General features: G+C 38.1%; 1 protein-coding gene across 10 annotated transcripts in view; it reads left to right on the forward strand.

Moving 5' to 3' along the window:
- Rbms1 (RNA binding motif single stranded interacting protein 1) overlaps positions 1-19406 on the forward strand; it is a 229060-nt gene that overhangs the window by 174382 nt on the left and 35272 nt on the right. For all 10 annotated transcript variants that reach the window (XM_070022276.1, XM_070022206.1, XM_070022285.1 and 7 more), the window contains 2 exons: positions 6986-7044; positions 13318-13409. In XM_070022276.1, coding sequence (XP_069878377.1) covers positions 6986-7044; positions 13318-13409 — 151 coding nt within the window. The remainder of the gene's footprint in view (positions 1-6985; positions 7045-13317; positions 13410-19406) is intronic.

A 19406-nucleotide genomic window follows, 5' to 3' on the forward strand; every position in this document is an offset into this window, starting at 1 on the left:
TATCGTGGATCTAAACCCAAGGTGAACCGATGTTATTTGTTCAGAAAGTCTGGAGCCAAATGACTCCTTCCTGAATGTCAGCAACAGTGTCTCACACATTAACAGTGGCAAGTCTGCCCTTTCCTCATTTGAAGCTGTGCAGAGTTAAAGTGGAATTGCTTTGAACCTATGGAACAATCTGTGGTTGGTGACCAAAGTTTCTGCCATTGTCAACATGCATGGCCTTTAAACTCCAAAGCAAACTTCCTGCCTTGCATCTTCGCTACTTATTAGCTTTGTAACCTTAAGTAGATTCATTCCACTCCCAAGTTTCACATCTATAAAGTGGGGATACCAGTCTACCTGCTTAGAATTAGTTGTTGTGAAAACTAAGCACTGACCTAAATCACCTAGAAAATATAAGATTCTTTCCTTGAATTAACTCACTAGGTCATCAGCTTTCAGATGGCTTTTTTCTTACTTTTGCCTTTATTTCAACCCATCCCTGACTATGGTCGTTTGCCAGGCTTAACATCTTTCATGGGATGATAGGTGGATGAAAGGCTCCTTCTTTGTTCTACAGGAGAGCGTCTGCTGCAATAAATAAATAATAAAACCGTCATCCTATATACATAAGCAATATCTGACCCTTTCTCAGACTTAAAACTATCTTTTATTTACACACACCAAAAAATCAGTTTATTTTGCCTTTTCAAGTTTAATAATAAAAAATGTTCATAAAGATTCCAAAACTAACACAAACACTGCAGTGGTACCTTAAATAAATCTACTGTGGAAATGACCAGTGTTAAGATAACTTATCAACCATCATCGCCACCTGTTGGTGATGGTTGGCATGGACTCCAGTCTCCAAAGCCTCTGTTGATGTACCTAGGGAAACTGCAAGCTCTCCAGTAGAAGAGGGAGAGAGGTGTGCACACACAAACACACACACGTAAAAACACATTAGAGAATCTGCAAGGATGTGCACTAACATTCATGTCCAAGTTTCAGGTACTTTTAATTTTTCAACCTACTTTTCTGGTTTCTAATTATACTAATGTGTATTACTTTTATAATTAAACCAAGTTAACAAGAAAGGTAGATTTTGAGGGACTAAATAGTGGGGGCAGAGGAGAAAACTGATTTAGAAAGGTCAAGCTAACACATATTTGATTCTGTATCATAGCAGATAAAAGAAGACTAAGTTATAAATGGAAATGGCAGAGAAGTGACTGATGCGAAGGGAGTTGTAGTAGATTCTAAGCAATGGGGCTTATCAGCCGTGTTCACTTGGACCAGCAGGGCTAAATGGGAGGTTTTATTCATTATTTTCTCCCTCCCTTTGAAATTCTAATTATTCTGCAGTCAAGTCTCCTAATTACTCTTTATCCTTTCACTGCCAGAGCTTCCTCTGGAGTGGATTATCCACTCTTAGCAAAGAATATTATAATCTGGGTATCCAGAGCTGTGGTCTGAGCCTTGTTACTTTGAAGCTAGATAAAACCCAAAGACCCAAAGAATCTTCATAGACATTTATTTCCATAAAATTCTATGACTTGCATTCGTGCGGATGTACCTCCGTGGTGTTCTTAGAGTTTGAAATGCCCCAGTCAGGGAGCCTGTTTGTCCCAGTGTATTCTGTGTTTCTTTTCTTTTCTTTTTTTAATTGTGAAAATACCGTACAGAGGGGTTACAATTACACGAGCAAAGTAATGAATATATTTCTTATCAAGCATTGCTGTCTCCTCCATTGTTTCCCCTTACCATCCCTTCCCATCTCCAACCCCCCCACCACCAAAGTTGTAAAGTTCATTTTCCACATAACATCTTGTACATCTCATTGTTGCAATGGGTCCACCTGTATCCCTATTTAAACAATTGGTTTTTTTCCCTTCCCCTCCACAAATTATACCAACATCAAATACAGTGAAAACAGGGGTTATACTGTGGGGGAGGAACATACAAAGCAACAAAGAAATATCTTATAAATATGTTAGACACATTAGCAAGAAAGAAAAAACATTTGAGTTCTTAATGAGGTTCATTTCACTTAACATCAGCTTATCTGACCATTTCTGCTTGTCTTAGACATATACTGGTTATTGCAAATAAGGGAAACCATGGAACCCATGTTTCTTTGGGCCTGGCTTACTTCACTTAATATAATTTTTTCCAAGTCTTTCCATTTCTTAACAAACAGGGCAATGTCATTCTTTCTGATGGAGGCATAGAATTCCATTATGTATATATACCACATTTTCTTGATCCATTCATCTACTGAGGGGCATCTGGGTTGTTTCCGTATCTTCGATATGGTAAATAATGTTGCAGTAAACATAGTCATGCTGGTAGCTTTAATGTTTGTTTTTGTTTTTGTTTTTTTTAACAAATTAAGGTGCAGATTGAAAGAGAAGGAAATGAAAATCTGGTTGCTTTAGGAATTTTGTACCCAAATACCTATGAATCTTGTAGACACTGGAATTTGAAAATAGACTAAATGTTAATTATCAGTAATGCCCCTCCCATGATTAAATCTTACTACAAATAAACAAACAGAGGGAGTCTGTGACTCCTCTGTGCCCTGCCGCTCCTTTGTCCCCTTCCTGGAGACTGCATCTGATAGAGAACTCTGCCCATGGCCTAGACTTTCCTGGCCCTTTTCTTGTTTTTTCTTACTTTTTTTCTTACTTTTGCCTTCATTTCAACCCATCCCTGTCATTTGTCATTTGTAAGGCTTCACATCTATCATGTTCTTGTATCCCATTATGTGTCCTGTTCTTGTTCTGGGTTCCATTCCACAGTCACCTAATGAGTTAACCAGGGCCTGTGTGATTTAGTATTACAGATTCCAGGAAGGGCTCTGTACTTCTATGGGAGTGTTTTGACTGTGAGTGATGCAAATAAGTGAACCACTCCAAAGAGAAGGTGTTTTACAAGAAGAAACCCTTCAGGACCCCTCAGGTGACTCTAGATAGTGGTCTCCTGACCCACTTGTTTGCACAGAGCCAGCAGTGAGTAACCATATGGACAGAATGAAAACCATCTTCTAACTTTATTGGAAATCGTGGTCCCTCAATTTTAACTCACAAATCTTAATGAAAACCACAATGGAAAGTAAAACTGATACATTACAGAAATATCTCTTTCCTTATCCCTCTTTCAGTCATGAGCCACATGTTTGTTTCTTTTGTTTGAAGCAAGAAAGAATTATGTGGGCTTGAAAAACTTGTTTTGATGCCATAGAGGAGATTCATATATTCTGTTTCTCTCCTTTCTTACTCTGATAATATAAAGAAAACATTGCTTTGTAAAATAATTTCATAGATAAACCAGTGAAAATTTAAGACACTTAACTTTTTGAGCTTTAGGATTCCAGGCAAAGTTGCAAAGTAGGGGGATAATAACATTTACTTCATAGGGCTATGAAGTAAATGACATCATGCATACAGAGTAATTGGCCCAGTGCCAAGAACATAAGTAGGAACTCAATAAATGTAATCCCTTCTCTGTCTTTTTATATAATAGCCAGCTAAATGGTTGTAGAAATTAGGGATGTTTTCACAGAAAAGATAATGTTTGAGTCCTCTGGATGGAGCATGGGTTGAATGGATTAATGGGCAGATACATATTTAAAGTAATGTTTGGGGTTAATACCACAGTCAGCTCCTCCTGGAAGGACAAGATGCTGAGAGAACTTTGCATAGATGACTTTGCATAGGTCTGGGCAGTATAGGAAGGATAAAAATTTTTGAAATATATCACAGATAAAACTCAGCAGAGTTGTTGACTGACAAAGACTCAGGAGTGACTGAAATGCTGCTGTCCTTAGCTTGGTAGAAGACTAAAGGAGGGACAGCACTAGTGAATGAAAAGAGATACAGAGAAGAGGGGGTGGGGAGTATATTTGGAGTGCTAGTTAAGTTGAGATTTGGAAAAAGGTGGGACTTTTCATATCTTACTGTAATATTAATATGTTTAAATAGAAAGAAATAAAGACAAACACTAACGAATTGATAGGATTTCAAAAGACAAGAAGGAGAAATGGGCATCATCGAGGGAAATTCATGAAGTCCCTAAGTAAAGGAAGGGTTGATAATCAAATATTAAATCCCAGAGGGGAAGAAAGAAACATGAGACATAGATGGGAATCGAAGACTGTCATCATCTCTAGCAGAAATCAAAAAGAGCCACAAGGAGAAGGGGTGTGACTATCCAGAGCCTGTCCCTTTCCCTGCTCCCTCATCTCCATGTCTTTCCCATCATTCAATGCTGACTGCAATGCCAGAAGAGTAAGCACAGGCCCTTACCTTCACAAAAATAGCTTTCTGTATGGTTGACAAAAGGTCTTGTCTTCTGAGTCTTCAGACATAGTCTCTCAGTCTCATGACACTCAGTCCCCTTGTTGTAATCTGGACTTGTATCAACTTTTCTCCACTTTTAAAAAAGCATACATCAGGGATGCAACCTAACAATGTTTTCACTTAGCTAAGTGCTTGCTAAAAGGCAGACTTTAAATCACTTGTTTTTTTAAAAAAATCATAATTTTTTAAAACAATTGTAGGTTTAATGATCTGTGCTAACATTGTTATAAATCCTTAGAATATCTACAAAGAATTGAAGATGTTTGTGCAACATTTTCCTGATAGATGTAACGGTCATGTGAACTTTGAATTGTTTTTGTTTTCATGCCTAGTTAGTCCTCATTTGACTACATGATTACACAGATTGGAAAAGAGGGAAAATTAGGTGAAAGAGAGGAATGAAGCAGTTCAAGCCATTTGTTTATTCCCAAATATATTTTATCTGGCTTCAATGCATAAAATAGAAGTCTACAATAGTCATAGTAGTTTAGAAAGCTACTCAGGTACTTAGGTTTCCTAAAACTTTCAAGACTCTTGTTGTTACTGTTTTGTTCATATGCTTTTTGAAATATTGAGGTTTGAAGTCAGAGCCTTGGCAGACACTACTGCTAGCCAAACCTCCTGCCTTTTTTTTTTCCCAGTGTGTGGTTATTTTCCAGATAGGCTCTTGCTTTGTGCCTAGGATTACACTTGGATAAAAATTCACCTTTACATTTCCTACTGTAGCTTGGATGACAGGTGTATTGCTACCATGTCTTGCTTTTTCCACTGAAATAAAATCTCAACCAGCACTTTTCTACCAGGTTGTCCTGGAAGTATGATCCTCCCCTACTCTGCCTCCCATGTAGCTGAAGTATCAGGTGTGCAGCACCAAACCCAGCTATAAGTTGATGTTGTGTGTATGCCTGGGCTGGCCTCAAACTATTGTCTTTCCAATCTCAGTCTCCCAAGTAGCTAGAATTCTATAATCCTAGATGGTGGTATGAACCACCAGCTCCTATCCTTTTATGTATGTTGTGGGAGAAGGCAGGGATAGCTAGGAATAGAACCCAGGACTTTGCTTATGTCAGTGATAGCTCTATCACTGAGCTACCCCTGCCATATGATTCCCTTCAGTCCTCTCAAATCAATCACAAGATGGGTATAAAATAGCAAATGGGGAAATTTTTAAGTTAATTTATAGAAAAATAGAATTTGGAATGTTACTATATGTAAGTGAGGAAACCTAAGCTTCACAATGTTGTGTGCATTTCCCAAACTTTTTAATTTTTAAAACAAGTTAAAAAAATTTTTTTTCTCAATTTGAAAAAGACAAACATGAATGGCAGTCCTTTTCTTCAAAGTTTACACTAAAAGAGATCATTGGTTCGGGGTGTATATTTAAATTACATTGTCACTTTATTTTTAGAAGCAGTGAACTAAATTTTAATATTCTGCCTTTTTCCATCTCCCCAACTTCTGTGACACACTAAGAAATCTGAACACATGGGGCTGGGAAGGTGGCTCAGTGATAGAGCGTTTGCCTTGCATGCATGAGGCCCTGGGTTCGATTCCTTAGCACCACATAAGCAAAAAGAAAAAAGGCCAGAAGTGGTGTTGGTTCAAGTGGTAGAGCGCTAGCCTTGAGCTGAGGGGCTGAGGGACAGTGCCCAGGCCCAGAGTTCAGGCCCCACGACCGGACCCCAAAAAAAAAAAATCTGAACACATTCAAGCACACCTTCATCAAATTGGTTCTTAACCCCCAGTTATTGTTTTATAGTCTCAGTTGTTCATTTCTTTTGCATAATTCTCACCCCTTAACATAATGTTGTGATTATTATCAGTGAGTTAGAAGTGGTGTTCAAGTAAGTATAAAAAATATATATATTTTTGTTTAAGCTAGGTGCTGGTGGCTCATGCCTGTAATCCTAGCTTCTCAGAAAACTGAGATCTGAAGATCATGGTTAGAAACCAACCAGAGCATGAAAGTCCAGGAGATTCTTATCTCAAATTAACCACCAAAAAGCCAGAAATGAAGCTGTGGCTCAAGTGGTTGAGCACTAGCCTTGAAAAAAAAATATATCAGGGATGTGCCCCAGGCCCTGAGTTCAAGCCCCAGGACCAACCAAAAAATAAAAGTCTTTAAAAAGCAGGGACCTGTTTTTTTCTATTAAATTTGTTAAACATACACACACGCACACCCTCATGTTCTGTGATCTGTAGCCAGGCAGCTCTGTCTACAGAGCCAAAATAAATAGAATAATGCAGGCAGCTTTTCCACTGTTACATTTCATAAAGACTGTGTGGGTTAGAGAACTTTAATAGCTCTATGGCCTTGTATTTCTCTTTGTATTTGACTACAGACAGTATTATTAGAGGAAAAAAAAAATTTAGAGTACTGCTTCCCTATTTTCCCCTAGTCTGTCAGGTAACTACCTGTTCTTCAAAGCCAAACATCAAGCTACAATCCAAAGACTCAGAGGAAGAAGCCTGGCCATTCCCTTTTTGCAATTTAGTTTGAAATTTAGAATTCCCATGGCCTACCCCTCAGTAAAGAACACTTTGTACTTTAAAGCTCACAGATGTTTGAAAAATATGCATGTTCTTTGGACTTAGACATTGATAAGAGTTCCTTATACCTTCTTCTTCTTTTGCTTTTTCAGATATGGCAAAATAGTCTCCACAAAGGCAATTTTGGATAAGACAACAAACAAATGCAAAGGTATGTTTCTTTGTGACTGATTATTTCCTAAACCATAGCCTTAGAAAAATGATGGAATGAACTTTCAAATTGACCCCCAGTTTATTAAAAACCAAGTCTCTTATGTTACCCAGTTTCTTTCTTGCACAATATTAGCTTATTGCTTACGTTTGTTTTGTCCCTGGTTTGAGTTTTGGCTGGAAACCCAACAGCAACTAGCAGTTTGCCAGAATTCCAGATTTGGCACCAATAGAGTTAACATGGAAAATACTAGCTGGCATTTAGCCCTTGCTTTTAAAAAGGGATAGAGTTAGAAAATAGCTTTTCTTTCCTGAGCCTGAGGAGATTAGAGCTGCTTACTGAAGACCATTGGACTGTACTAAAGAACTGAAAAGATTACATATTGTGCAAATTGGCTCTATTAATTAGAATAGAGTAGTTTTAAGCAGTACTTAATTACATGTTTCAATACTCCCAATTGTTCTCTGCTGAATGCCTGTTGACAATATTGGCAGCGGGAAGGAGAGACCCATTTTCACTGACCAAATTGTACCAGGGAGGGGAGGTCATGCACCCCTTTGAAATATGCTGCTGCATTAATTTGATGCACTGACCTTCAGTTTTCCATGTAATTAGGATGAGCTCATCCAGCTCCATGAACTGCAAGAGGAGGCATCTACAGTAGGCCGCACAGATGCTGTGTGGTTGTGACTTTTAATGATCCAGCATCTTAACAATAGGCATGTGATTTCTAGGAAAAGGGAAGAATGGAGTCAGCTGACTTTGAATCTAACTACTGACCCCATGAATTGAAGTAAGGTTGACAGGAATAGGCAGAGAAGGCAAATCTCCTCGTTAATTAGACCCTAGTTTTTCAAGTAGTAGGGATGGGGCAGTGGAACATAAATGAACCCCATGGTAGGGCCTCTCCTTGTAAGCCAGCCATTTCCTTTAATCTAGACTTGAAGTGGTTCATTGTATTTCTGTCTCTTCTTCAAAGTGCCTAGATTTAAAGGAGCTATTGTGAAAAGTATCTAAGCCCATGTTTAATCAACATGGCACATTAAGGCAGTTTTGCCTTGGGACAGAGAATCGAGTGTGCTTTATGGAAAATGCTGCCCAATAAATATTTAAAATGAATTAAACCAGAAGAGAGTCAAATTGTAGATGGAAATGCATACACTTAGTTGCCAAGATTAGTCTTATTTAGCATTCATAAATGATCTGGGAAAGCAGCAACATAGAAAATAAAAAATCTTTTGGTTTTATGAAGAAAAGTGGACTCTTGCAGGCACAAAACAGAAAGCTGATTTCAAAAGGTAGTTTCAAACCAAGAGAGAAATCATAATTGATAAGTGGTTTTAGCCTTACCATTCATTCGCTCTTTTTCTTCCCTGTCACAAAAGAAATCTTACATAGCAGCTCAGTATGCTAAAAAGCAGAGCTTCTGTATTAAATGAAAGAAAGGCCCTAGAGGTCTCCCTGGTTGAAATTCTCTACCTTACCCTGCACCAAAAACCACTATTGTACAGCCTGCTCTCTCAGATCCCAATTCCACAGTATGCTTGTCAGGACCAAATACAGGTATGGATAAAGACAAACTTCTGATAAGCCTAATATTAAGATGCTAAACCCATGTTATATCATACCATATATCATATCATGTTGGAAAGTATTCAAAGATTTGTGGAGCTTCTAAATAAAATTAGGTGTAAGTCAGAACTGATTGAAATTCAAGCATCTTAGGGACCTTCCCTTCACTTGGGGATTTGTGGACACTGCCTTTTTGTGGACCAATGATAATACCCTCCAGAGCTGTCTGCATCTCACCGCCTGCAGACAGTGAGTGTCAGCAGATATCTAGAGGGGAGGGAAAGGGGTCAGCAAGAGTGGGTTGAAAAGATCTCGAAGCGAGAATGGAAGTGTTTTGGGGAGAGGAGCAATGTTAAGACCAATGAGGAAAAATAACAACTCGACTCACAGTATAGTTAGATAATGTGTTACTCTTGCTTATCATGGTAAATAGGCACATAGGTACAGATAGAAAGATGACAGATTGATAGATGAATAGCTAAATAATATAGAACAGATTACAGAGTACATGAAAAGTACTTCTCTAGCAATTTTGTTATACACTTAACTCTTAGAAATTAGTCAAGAATGAAATGCATGAAAAATAGAGATCTTACAAAGTGGTAGGACTTTTGTGTCACAAAATGTATCTTGGAATCAATTTTGAACAAAATTAAAGGAAACTTTTTAAGTCTGAATAACATGTATCTTAGCTGTTGAAAATCCAGTTATTTCTTAAAATGCAATTTTTTTCAGGACTTATGTCAACAACACATATTTCAATGCTTACCAGTAATTTTGTATGTGTTATTTGAGGACCAAAAAAATCCCAAAACCCTCACAAAGAGTTGAGTGTGAAACTCAGCATCAATAGTAAGCATATAAAACAGCATATATACTTGTACATTAGTAAAATAGGTGAAGATAAAGCAGACCAATAGGAAAAATGTACGTAGGAGTAATTTCCTGGGAACCAAAGCAAAAACAGAGAAAATAACAATCCCCATGATATAGATATCACACTATGGGGAAAGAGAGTTTGGATTTCAGTGAGCAAGATTAGTGTAACTCTTTTTAGTCTACGTCCTGAGAAGTCTCCCTAGAGCTTCGATGAGAGGATCTTTATGGTATTTCATGAACCCTACCTTCAAAGACAATTTTCTACATATTTATGTACTTAATCCTTAGACCCTGCATAACTCAAATTTTATACCATCTGATAGTTACTTTAAAATAGAGCACCAGGTTGCATGCTTACCTGTTGTATTTATCTTCAACAAATGATTACAAAATGTTATAGCAGTATTCCACAAAGGTCAGAAAGGGAAGTAAACAATTAACTAAATACAACAATTACTTATATCTCTTAATAAGAAAATAGATAAAAAGAACATTCGTATTATGTGACTGGATTGTAACTTCAAGAACAATTACATCATAGCTGAGATCTGTTCATTTTATTGGCAGTAGCAAAATTGTGGGGGGGGGTAAGCTAAATGTCTTATCAGTAGAAGCTGTATCATTACAGTGTAGCTGGGTGTGTGTATACAGCCTGCTGAAACAGTGAAGGAATGGGACAGGGAGCACGTGTGTGTGTGTGTGTGTGTGTGTGTGTGTGTGTGTACGCACACGCGCGCACACAGGCACATGCACACACACGTGCCTGCACATGCACAGCATTGTAAATTACCATAAACAGATTTCTAAAATAACACTCCAAATACATTTAACCTAATTCCTAACCTGGTAGTTGAGTAGTGTGTTCAGCTTTGGCCTGGATCAGCCTTCTCCTCTTTCTCCCTAACTTAGCTATTTCCCTACTGTCTAAATCAAATTAAGCCTATTTCAGTCCAATTCCAAGTAATACAGAGAAACTGCTTCTTGCTTCAGCTTTAACGTTCATCTCTTTAAAGCATCTATTTTTTTTGTAATCAATAGTCTACTCTGTTTCATTGTGACTTACTTTGCAACCAGGCATTATTTTTCTTATTAATGCTGCTAAAGCTACCAGACTTTCAGAATTTAAGACTTTCTGTTTCACTCTCTGGCTGTCTGTTTCTTTTAGTATTAGTAAAATACTGTCTAAATTAATATTCCTTCATAATACCTGAAAATCAACAATAGCTATGCCCCCTCTTCTACACAATCTCAAAATATACTTACTCATTTTAAATTAATTTTGGGGCATGATGACAAATGCCTATAATCCCAGCTACTCAGGAACTAGAGGCAGAAAGATCACAGTTGAACACTCTATCTCAAAAACAAGCCAAGCCAAATGTAATTTGAGCTGCTAGATAGATGGAAGTTGGAGAATAATCACAGGGCTAAAGTGTGAGACTATAATTAATTAATTTAACTAATTAACAGTGAAAGTACAGAAATGGAGGAACAAAGGGTGAAAAAATGCAACAATGATGCTCACTGGACACTATGTTGAAAATGAACTATTCAACTCTTGAGTAGAGGATGGGTGGGAAAACCTGGGAGAGAGTAAAGAAAGAGGTGATATTGTCCAAAAAGAAATGTACTCTACCTGACATATGTAACTGTAACCCCTCTGTAATCACCTTTAGAATAACAATTAAAAAATTAAAGCAAGCAAACCAACATCAACTCCATGTCCGGGAGATAACTCCTAAGTATTCTAAAAGTGTTTGTACTTATGACATGGAAATATATTGAGTGTATTTATTACTCAGCTTGTCATTAACTTTTTTATTAAAATACCTAATGCTTAAAAGTTTCTAAAAAATAAAAAGCAAAAGTACTGCCCTGAAAAGCTGGGTGCTGATGGCTTACCCTTATGATAATCCTAGCTACTCAGGAAGATGAGACCTGAGGATCACCATTGGATGCCAGCTCAGTTAGGAATATCCATGAGACTGATCTCCAGTTAACTACCAGAAAGCCACAGTAGAGCCATGGCTCAAGTAGTAGAGCACTTTCCTTGGCAAAAAAAAAAAATCTCAGGGATAGTTCCTAGGCACTGAATTCAAGCCCCAGGACCACTCTCTCCCTCTCCCTCCCTCTTTCTCTTTCCCTCTCTTTCTCTCTCCCTCTCCCTCTCCATCCTCCCCCCTTTTGTTCTCATCCTCCCCCCTCCCTCCCTTCTTCTTACATACATAAGCGCACACGTGTGCATGTGCACACACACACACACACACACACACACACACACACACACACACACACACACACACACACAGAGGACTCAACTCAACTGATAATACACTTGAGCAAGTTTGAGACCTTAAGTTCAGTCCCTACCTAGTACTGCCAAATAATAATAAGTAAAAATTAATTTAATGAGTTCCAAGAAAAACTTTGATATTTTGCCTGAGACCCATGTTCCTATAACAGTATATCAAATAAAATTTAACTTTGTCTCAGTAATAATCTGTTGAGATTCATGGGGCCATTTGTCTTTACTCTGTGTGAAGCCTGCCGCACACTGAGGCAGCTTTTCTGCTCCTTCTTATTGGTTTCCACTGAGAGTTGTCATCCATGTGTGTGTTTGGCAGCTCTACCTTCCCTTTTCCCAACCCTTTCCCAACCCTTTTCCCACTAATTTCCTGTTTTGATTTGTTGTGGCCTGGGAAAACAGATGATCAGCTCAGTAAAATGTTTGTGGAACTATGGTAAATAAGCTTTGAACCACAGCCTCTTAGGCAGCTATGTGCTTCATCATGTTGTGTTTTGTTTTGAGAATTCAGGGCATGAACTACTGAAACAACTATTTGGGGTATCCAGAGGTCTTTTCATTTCATTCCTTATTTTGAAAGGATCTAATGAATGAGTTCTTTTAATCAAGTATAAAATGTAATTATTTTATATGCTGGTACTGATGGTTGTACTTTCATGTTAAGAAGGTTTGGCCTATAAAGTAAACGCAATTTTGCTTCTGACATGTTTCAGCTTGGTGGGATGATTCCATCCTTCTTGCTGCATCATTATGTTAAGCAAAGTAAGTCAGGCCCAGAGAAACATGTTTTCTCTTATATGTGGAAGCCTAAATCTAATTTATAGCTGTAGAAGTAAACAAATACAGGACTATATACAAGTGTACACAAATGTATTAACCAAAATATGGTACTTGTGCAGGAGAAGTCAAATGGTATAACTCCTTAGAGTTATAACAAAATGAATACTTGTAAGGTTGGGGGAGGGTCAACCAGAGGGGGATAGACAATGAGATGAAGAGGGGAGAATATAATCATAATATTCACTGCATACCCTACAAAATTAAGAAAATAGAAGAGCGATGTTGGATTGGGAGGGAAAGAAGAAAATCATGAAAGAGATGACATTGATCAAGATGTATTATATTCATAAATTGATTTGTTGAAATAGAAACTGCCATGTACAGCTACTTGAAAATAATAAAAATGTAATTAAAAACCCTCAGTACCTTAAAAAGTAAAACCCTCTCTGAAGTTCTTCCCCACTTTTTTTTAAACCTTGATTTACAGGTGTCCTTTCTTACTCTGTAACTATACATCTAAACTAGGACAAAGTTCTCCCCTCCAGCCTTCTAGCCCTCTACTGTGTAGAGAGTCTTGTCTGGTCCATGATAAGGCACAGGGTAAATAGACCTACCAAGGAAGCCACTGCACTGTGGCTATAGGAACACATGCCCACTTACGTTGCATGCCTCAGAAACAAGAGAAGAGTAACTCTCTTACTCTAGCATAAAATAACCAAGTCTGTTTCACATTTCAGGTTATGGTTTTGTTGACTTCGACAGTCCTGCAGCAGCTCAGAAAGCTGTGTCTGCCCTGAAAGCCAGTGGAGTTCAAGCTCAGATGGCAAAGGTAAGTGGAGAACTTAGCCCCTGAAGCCTGACATGGCTAGACTTCCCATCACCACCTACCTTCTCCCTTCACCACACCTGTCCTGTGCCTGCATATCCTCAGTAGCTATTGTGACAAAGACATTTATTCCTCTCAATTTAATGTGTAGAGGATTTGAAAGTATATAATGTATAGAGTAAATGATAGAACCCATAAGTAAATCACCAGATTTTTTTCAGGTAATCCAGAATTTAGAAGTGTTTTGAAGTCTGTACTGTTTGCTGAAATCAAGGAATTTATCCCATTTTAAACACATTTCAAAAGAATGTCATATGGAATATGTAGCTGGCACATACATGACTTCCTACAAATTACTACTTGAATGAAACAAGCTACACATGTTATTATATCAATGTAATAATTAGACAGTTAAAGCACATTGTTTATGGAATGTAAATATTTTTAGTAGTTCTATAAGGACTTTATTCAAGATTTTTTGTGAAACTTTAATATTCTAGATGAGAAATATTGTTAAGAAACATTCCTGTGGGTGAGGAATATGCCTAAAATGTTAAAAGTAGATGAGGATCATGTGTTTCATGTTTGAGATGTATTTTAGCACCATATACATGGATATTAGTTACTAAAAGGCCTGATGTTGTCCCTGAAAATTTTTGTTTTATGATTATTTCCCTACAAGGTTTTTATCTAAAAATCTAGGATATTTTAATTTAAGGCTTTGAATAGCTCATGCCTGTAATCCTAGCTACTCAGGAGGCCGAGATCTAAGGATCTAGTTTCCAAGCCAGCCTGGGCAGGAAAGTCCTTGAAACTCTTCTCTCCAATAAACCACTAGAAAACCGAAAGTGACACTGTAGCTCAAGTGGTAGTGTGCTAGCCTTGAGCTGAAGAGCTGAGGTACAACTCCCAGGCCCAGAGTTCAAACCCAAGACCAACCAAAAAAAAAAAAAAAAGACTTTGAATAGAGTTGACTTTTCCTTTCACATCTGGTTAATCCTCAAAATGAAACAGTGAAGATAGCCAATTCCTTTTTTGAAAGGTAGGGTGCCTCTCATAGGTTCATTTGAAGTTGGCCATGCTGAATATAAAGTGCTAGTCTAGGTATAGTTGTGTTCCTTTTAAATGACCATGATCTGTTTTAGAACTGAGATCTAGAGAACAGAATAAACCTCAAAATACTACTCACTTCTTAAGGTTTTACATTTTGTTGTAAACATTCATTTATATACCAAACACATCTAGGAGTGACAGGACTGAATAGATACTTCTACTCAAGACTTTGTTACCCAAATTTCAGTTTCAATTATTTCCTGATATTTGATAACTACAGTATACTTAAGGAGATATGTATGTAACAATGTAGATTGTCCCCATCTTTCATTTTTCCATTGCTATGGGAAATGTTTTCAGCCCTAAAATGTAACAATTTGATATTTTGAGTATTCCTTTCAAAAGAGCAACAATTTTGCATTATCTGGCTTCATGAAATACAAAAGAAAGTAATTTCTCTGTTATTTCTTTTATTTTTTTTATTGTGAGAATACCATACAGAGGAGTTACAATTACATGGGCAAGATAATGAGTACATCTCTGTTATTTCTAAATGGTAGCACACGATCATTCCCTGGACAGCATTCACAAGTCTATAGGGAAAGAAGGATTATTGAAGCTAAAGGATTCTGATGAAGAGATAAGTTACCTGCTAAGTCCTAAGAAATAAGCTACCTGCTCAGACCTGATCTGCTAACTGCTACTAAAAAACATATGCCCAGGAATCAGAATAAGGATTTGCTTTGAATACAAGAAATCCATTCAGACAAAGATGTTAGGGGCTAAGAAAAGGGATCATTTAGTAACCTTGCCATATAGTGTTTTTAAAGCTTTATGCTGAGTGTTACATATTCTTGAATTTTAGGGTAGAAGTTAAACACAGTCTGTAAATTGTAAGCATTGTGATTTTCCAGGTCACTGTATATCACATAGAGCAATTTCCCGTGGTACTGAAAAACAATGAGGTTTTCAGTCTGTTGTGAACATGTGATACTTGTTCTGCATAGTGATTTGAAAAATCTTTAATCTCACCTTGTAATCAGTGAGTTACCTCTGTCCTCTATTCCATCTATTCTAGCTCACTGTTAAGAAGCTGCTGCTGGGGCTGGGAAGGTGGCTCAGTGGTAGAGTGCTTGCCTTGCATGCCTGAGGCCCTGGGTTCGATTCCTCAGTACCACATAAGCAAAAAGAAAAAAGCCGGAAGTGGCTCTGTGGCTCAAGTAGTAGAGTGCTCGCCTTGAGCTGAAGAGCTGAGGGACAGCACCCAGGCCCAGAGTTCAGGCCCCACGACCGGACCCAAAAAAAAAAAAAAAAAGCTGCTGCTTTAGATTAAAATTTGGACCAATTCCATGACCCTTCCAGCCAATCATCACTTAAGGAAGTCTCTTCACTTGCTTCTTTCATTACAGATCTTTCTGGCTGATTTGGGGGGGGGGGGGGTTAGAATGCCTCTTGATTTTTCACATCTGATTAGACTCCATGAAACATAAAAATCTTTAAATACATTTTCAGCCATTCTTGTCCTTATTTACATCATTCTACTTCAGCCATGATGCTATTTTATATAGGACATTGTATGATGAATGCCTCAAGTTACAGTTCAAACACAGTATGAGCATGTTGGGATTATGTGTACAGGTTTTGAAAATTGTCCCAGAGTCCATTGATTGGGTATTCGTAGCAATTGTCTCCTGACAACTTTGTTCACAATTTACAGGAAGCAGTGCTTAAAAGATTTCCATTCCAACATAATCACTAATTCTATGTACACACACAAAGTTATATTTAGTTATATCTTAGAAAATTGTGGGATATAAATTTAGAATATCAGTTGAAGTTGTGACTGATGTATAATATATTATCACAATTTTTTCTTATTTAAAATAATATGGAAACATTTTGATGTTAACATTTTGGTTAACACATGCTTCACATCTTCGTGCTAAACATTTTGTTTTTCAAGAACAGATCATTGATGTTTGTGTATGAGGCTTGTAATTTAATTGTCTGATCCTTTTGACAAAATCTTGGAAAATCAGATAAAAGTGGTAAAGTTTTCCCTTCCCATACATAAGTCAGATCTGCTGAGTAGTATGAGTAGGTTGAGAACAAGGTTGATTCTCTTTTCTGTCACTAAAGCATGTGTTTTTTTCACTCCACTTTTCCATCAGCTCCCTAACTGTGGCCAGCAATCCCTTCAAGGTTGGCGGTATAAAGAATGGGAAGGGTTTTTGACCTGACAGTGATATAATCAGGTGTTGATTTCTCTGGCTTGGTAGTATGTTGATGCTTTCTCTTATGAAATGCTTCAGGTATTTTTCTGTTTTTCTGACCTATCTACCCAACCATATCACACCCCCAAATTGATACTTTCCCTTTAGCTTTCTGAGTGAAAGGCTGATACCCTTTACTCTCATCTCTACCTGTGTGGCTGGCCTTCAACACCTGTATCACAGACTCCAAGGATTATAGGAATAACCAGCCTGCTTTTGATCTACCTTTGACACTCATTAGCAGAAAAGTTATTAACTTCCTGGGATGGGAATGTGGCTTAGTAGTAGAGTGCTTGCCTAGCATGCACAATGCCCTGGGTTCAATTCCTCAGCACCACATAAACAGAAAAGGCTAAAAGTGGCTCAAGTGGTAAAGTGCTAGCGTTGAGCAAAAAAAAAAAAAAGTCAGAGACAGTGCCCAGGCCCTGAGTTCAAGCCCCAGGACTGACAGAAAAAGAAAGGGAAAAAGGGAGGGAGAAAGAGAGGGAGGGAAGAAAAGTAATTTCCCAACAACACTTGTAGACCCCTTTAACTAGCCTTTCTTTTTTCCATTCCTTGCTTTTGAGTTGGGCATTAATCTATTTTATCCAACACTCTCTGTACAATACAGATCAAACATCCTGAGTAATCTGTGGAAGGCCCTGTTGCCTAACTGGTAGTGAGGGAAAAGAGCAGGCATGCTGCGAGTCAGGCCATGGCTGCCTGTCTCACCACTTAACTGCTCACTCTTAGCTCTTCCAGTCTCTTCTAGACAGAAGGTGAGGTTGTCTATAGTTTCTCCCTCTAGAATATGGGAGCACTTATACCCACTATTTTGTGGACTCTCCTGAAACAGAAAGAGGCCTATTTTATTAAAATTGATTTAAAACTGAAGGGGTCTTTTCTAGAATGTTCCATGAGCAGTTAACCCTTCATATCATTGTTGAAGCCTGCCATATTAAGGAACATAGTATATTAAGTATGCACTATTTTTAAAATGTCTTTTCAAAGCATTTAGTTAGGACAGTACTAGATATAGATTGGCACTATATATCGTATCAGCAGTGCACTTTGAATGCCAGCTTCCCCGTGGATTGATAATGAGCTCTGTTCAAAGGCCTCATCGGGTAGGCTTTTCTGCTGCAAATTGGCTAGAAGGGAAACCTTCCTCCAGCATCTGTGGGGAGGATCAGTAACCCAGGTTCAGAGATGTTGGTCATGTGCCAGTCTGCATAGGATGCATTTCTTCAGGTCTCTGTAGAATGTCTTGGATATGACTTCTTTTTTCACTGCATCTTTCCAGTTACAAAATGCCTTGTAGATGCCAGCAGATCTCTTTTTTCTTGAGTTTTGTGTGTCTGAACTTGGGTTAACCTCCTTATGCTGACTGGACCAAGGCACACCTGGCACTCATCTTTTGGGAAAGGATTTCTAAAGGAAGTTTAAGTCTAATAAGGGATACATCGCTGTCCACTTTCTTCTAGTGAATGAATCAGGATTTTAAAATATATTGAAAGCTCACATCCTGAAGTTTTGATCTTATATAATCCAAACAAGTTAAGAGGTATTCAATTAAAGATAGGTAGAAATGTGATGTTGTTTGACACTGATTACCTGAGTTGAGAAATGACTCCAGAAATACTCCAAACTGGATTGGAAACTGTTCAGAAAGGAGAACATGAGAGACCAGTGCTTATATGTTATTCATGTTTGAATTTTATCATTTGTTTTGTTGATAATAAAAACAATCAATTAAGTGAAAACAAATGAGCTTGATAAGACAAGGGATATTAAGAAAGAGATATTTTAGCCAGCCTCAGAGATTCACTCTTATTATCCTACTTATTATTATCAGGAGGCTGAGATCTGAGGATGGAGATTCAAAGCTAGTCCAGCAGAAAATCTTCCAAGACAGTTATCTCCAATTCACTGGCAAAAAAGCCTGAATTGGAGGTATGGCTTTAGTGGTAGAGTACCAACTTGGAGAGAAAAAGCTATAAGCAAGAGTGCAAGGCCCTGAGTTCAAGACCAGTACCAGCACAATAAAAGAAAGCAGGGAGGGGGGAAAGAAAGAGAGAGAGAGAGAGAGAGAGAGAGAGAGAGAGAGAGAGAGAGAGAGAGAGAGAGAGAGAGAGAGAGAGAGAGAGAGAGAGAGGAAAGAAGGAAGGAAGGAGAGAAGGAGGAAGGGAAGGAAGGAAGGAAAGAAGGAAGGAAGGAAGGAAGGAAGGATATGAAATTTCGTATGTGGAGAACTCTGATGTAATCTGATGAAACTTACCAACTAGAAAGGGCCTTGGACCTTATGGAAATCCTATTTATGTTAAACTTGGCAGATGTCTCACATGTGTGAATATTTCAAATAAAGGATATGAATTCTATGAAGAGAAAGGAAAAGAAGCTCAGATAACAAGATAAAAAGATGTAATGCACAAAGTAACATGGTTGATATCTGTTAACAAAGTAACTTCTCTAAACCTCTGCCCCGGGTCAGTAGACCCTGGGGTGTTGTTTGGCTGGTGGGAAGCTTGCACATTTTTCTCAACAAATAAGCAGTCAAGTGAGTGGGAATGAAATCCCCCTGCCTCCACCCAGAGGTCCACATACTCCAAGTAGTTTACAATCACATGCCCATGAGCGGTGATCTGCTCGTTGGACCTATTCAGTACAAGAGAAAACAGATGTCTGCTCTTCCTGC

The sequence above is a fragment of the Dipodomys merriami genome, unplaced genomic scaffold (genome assembly GCF_024711535.1).
Source record: "Dipodomys merriami isolate MVZ:Mamm:240054 unplaced genomic scaffold, mDipMer1.0.p SCAF_1, whole genome shotgun sequence".
Lineage (NCBI taxonomy): Eukaryota > Metazoa > Chordata > Mammalia > Rodentia > Heteromyidae > Dipodomys > Dipodomys merriami.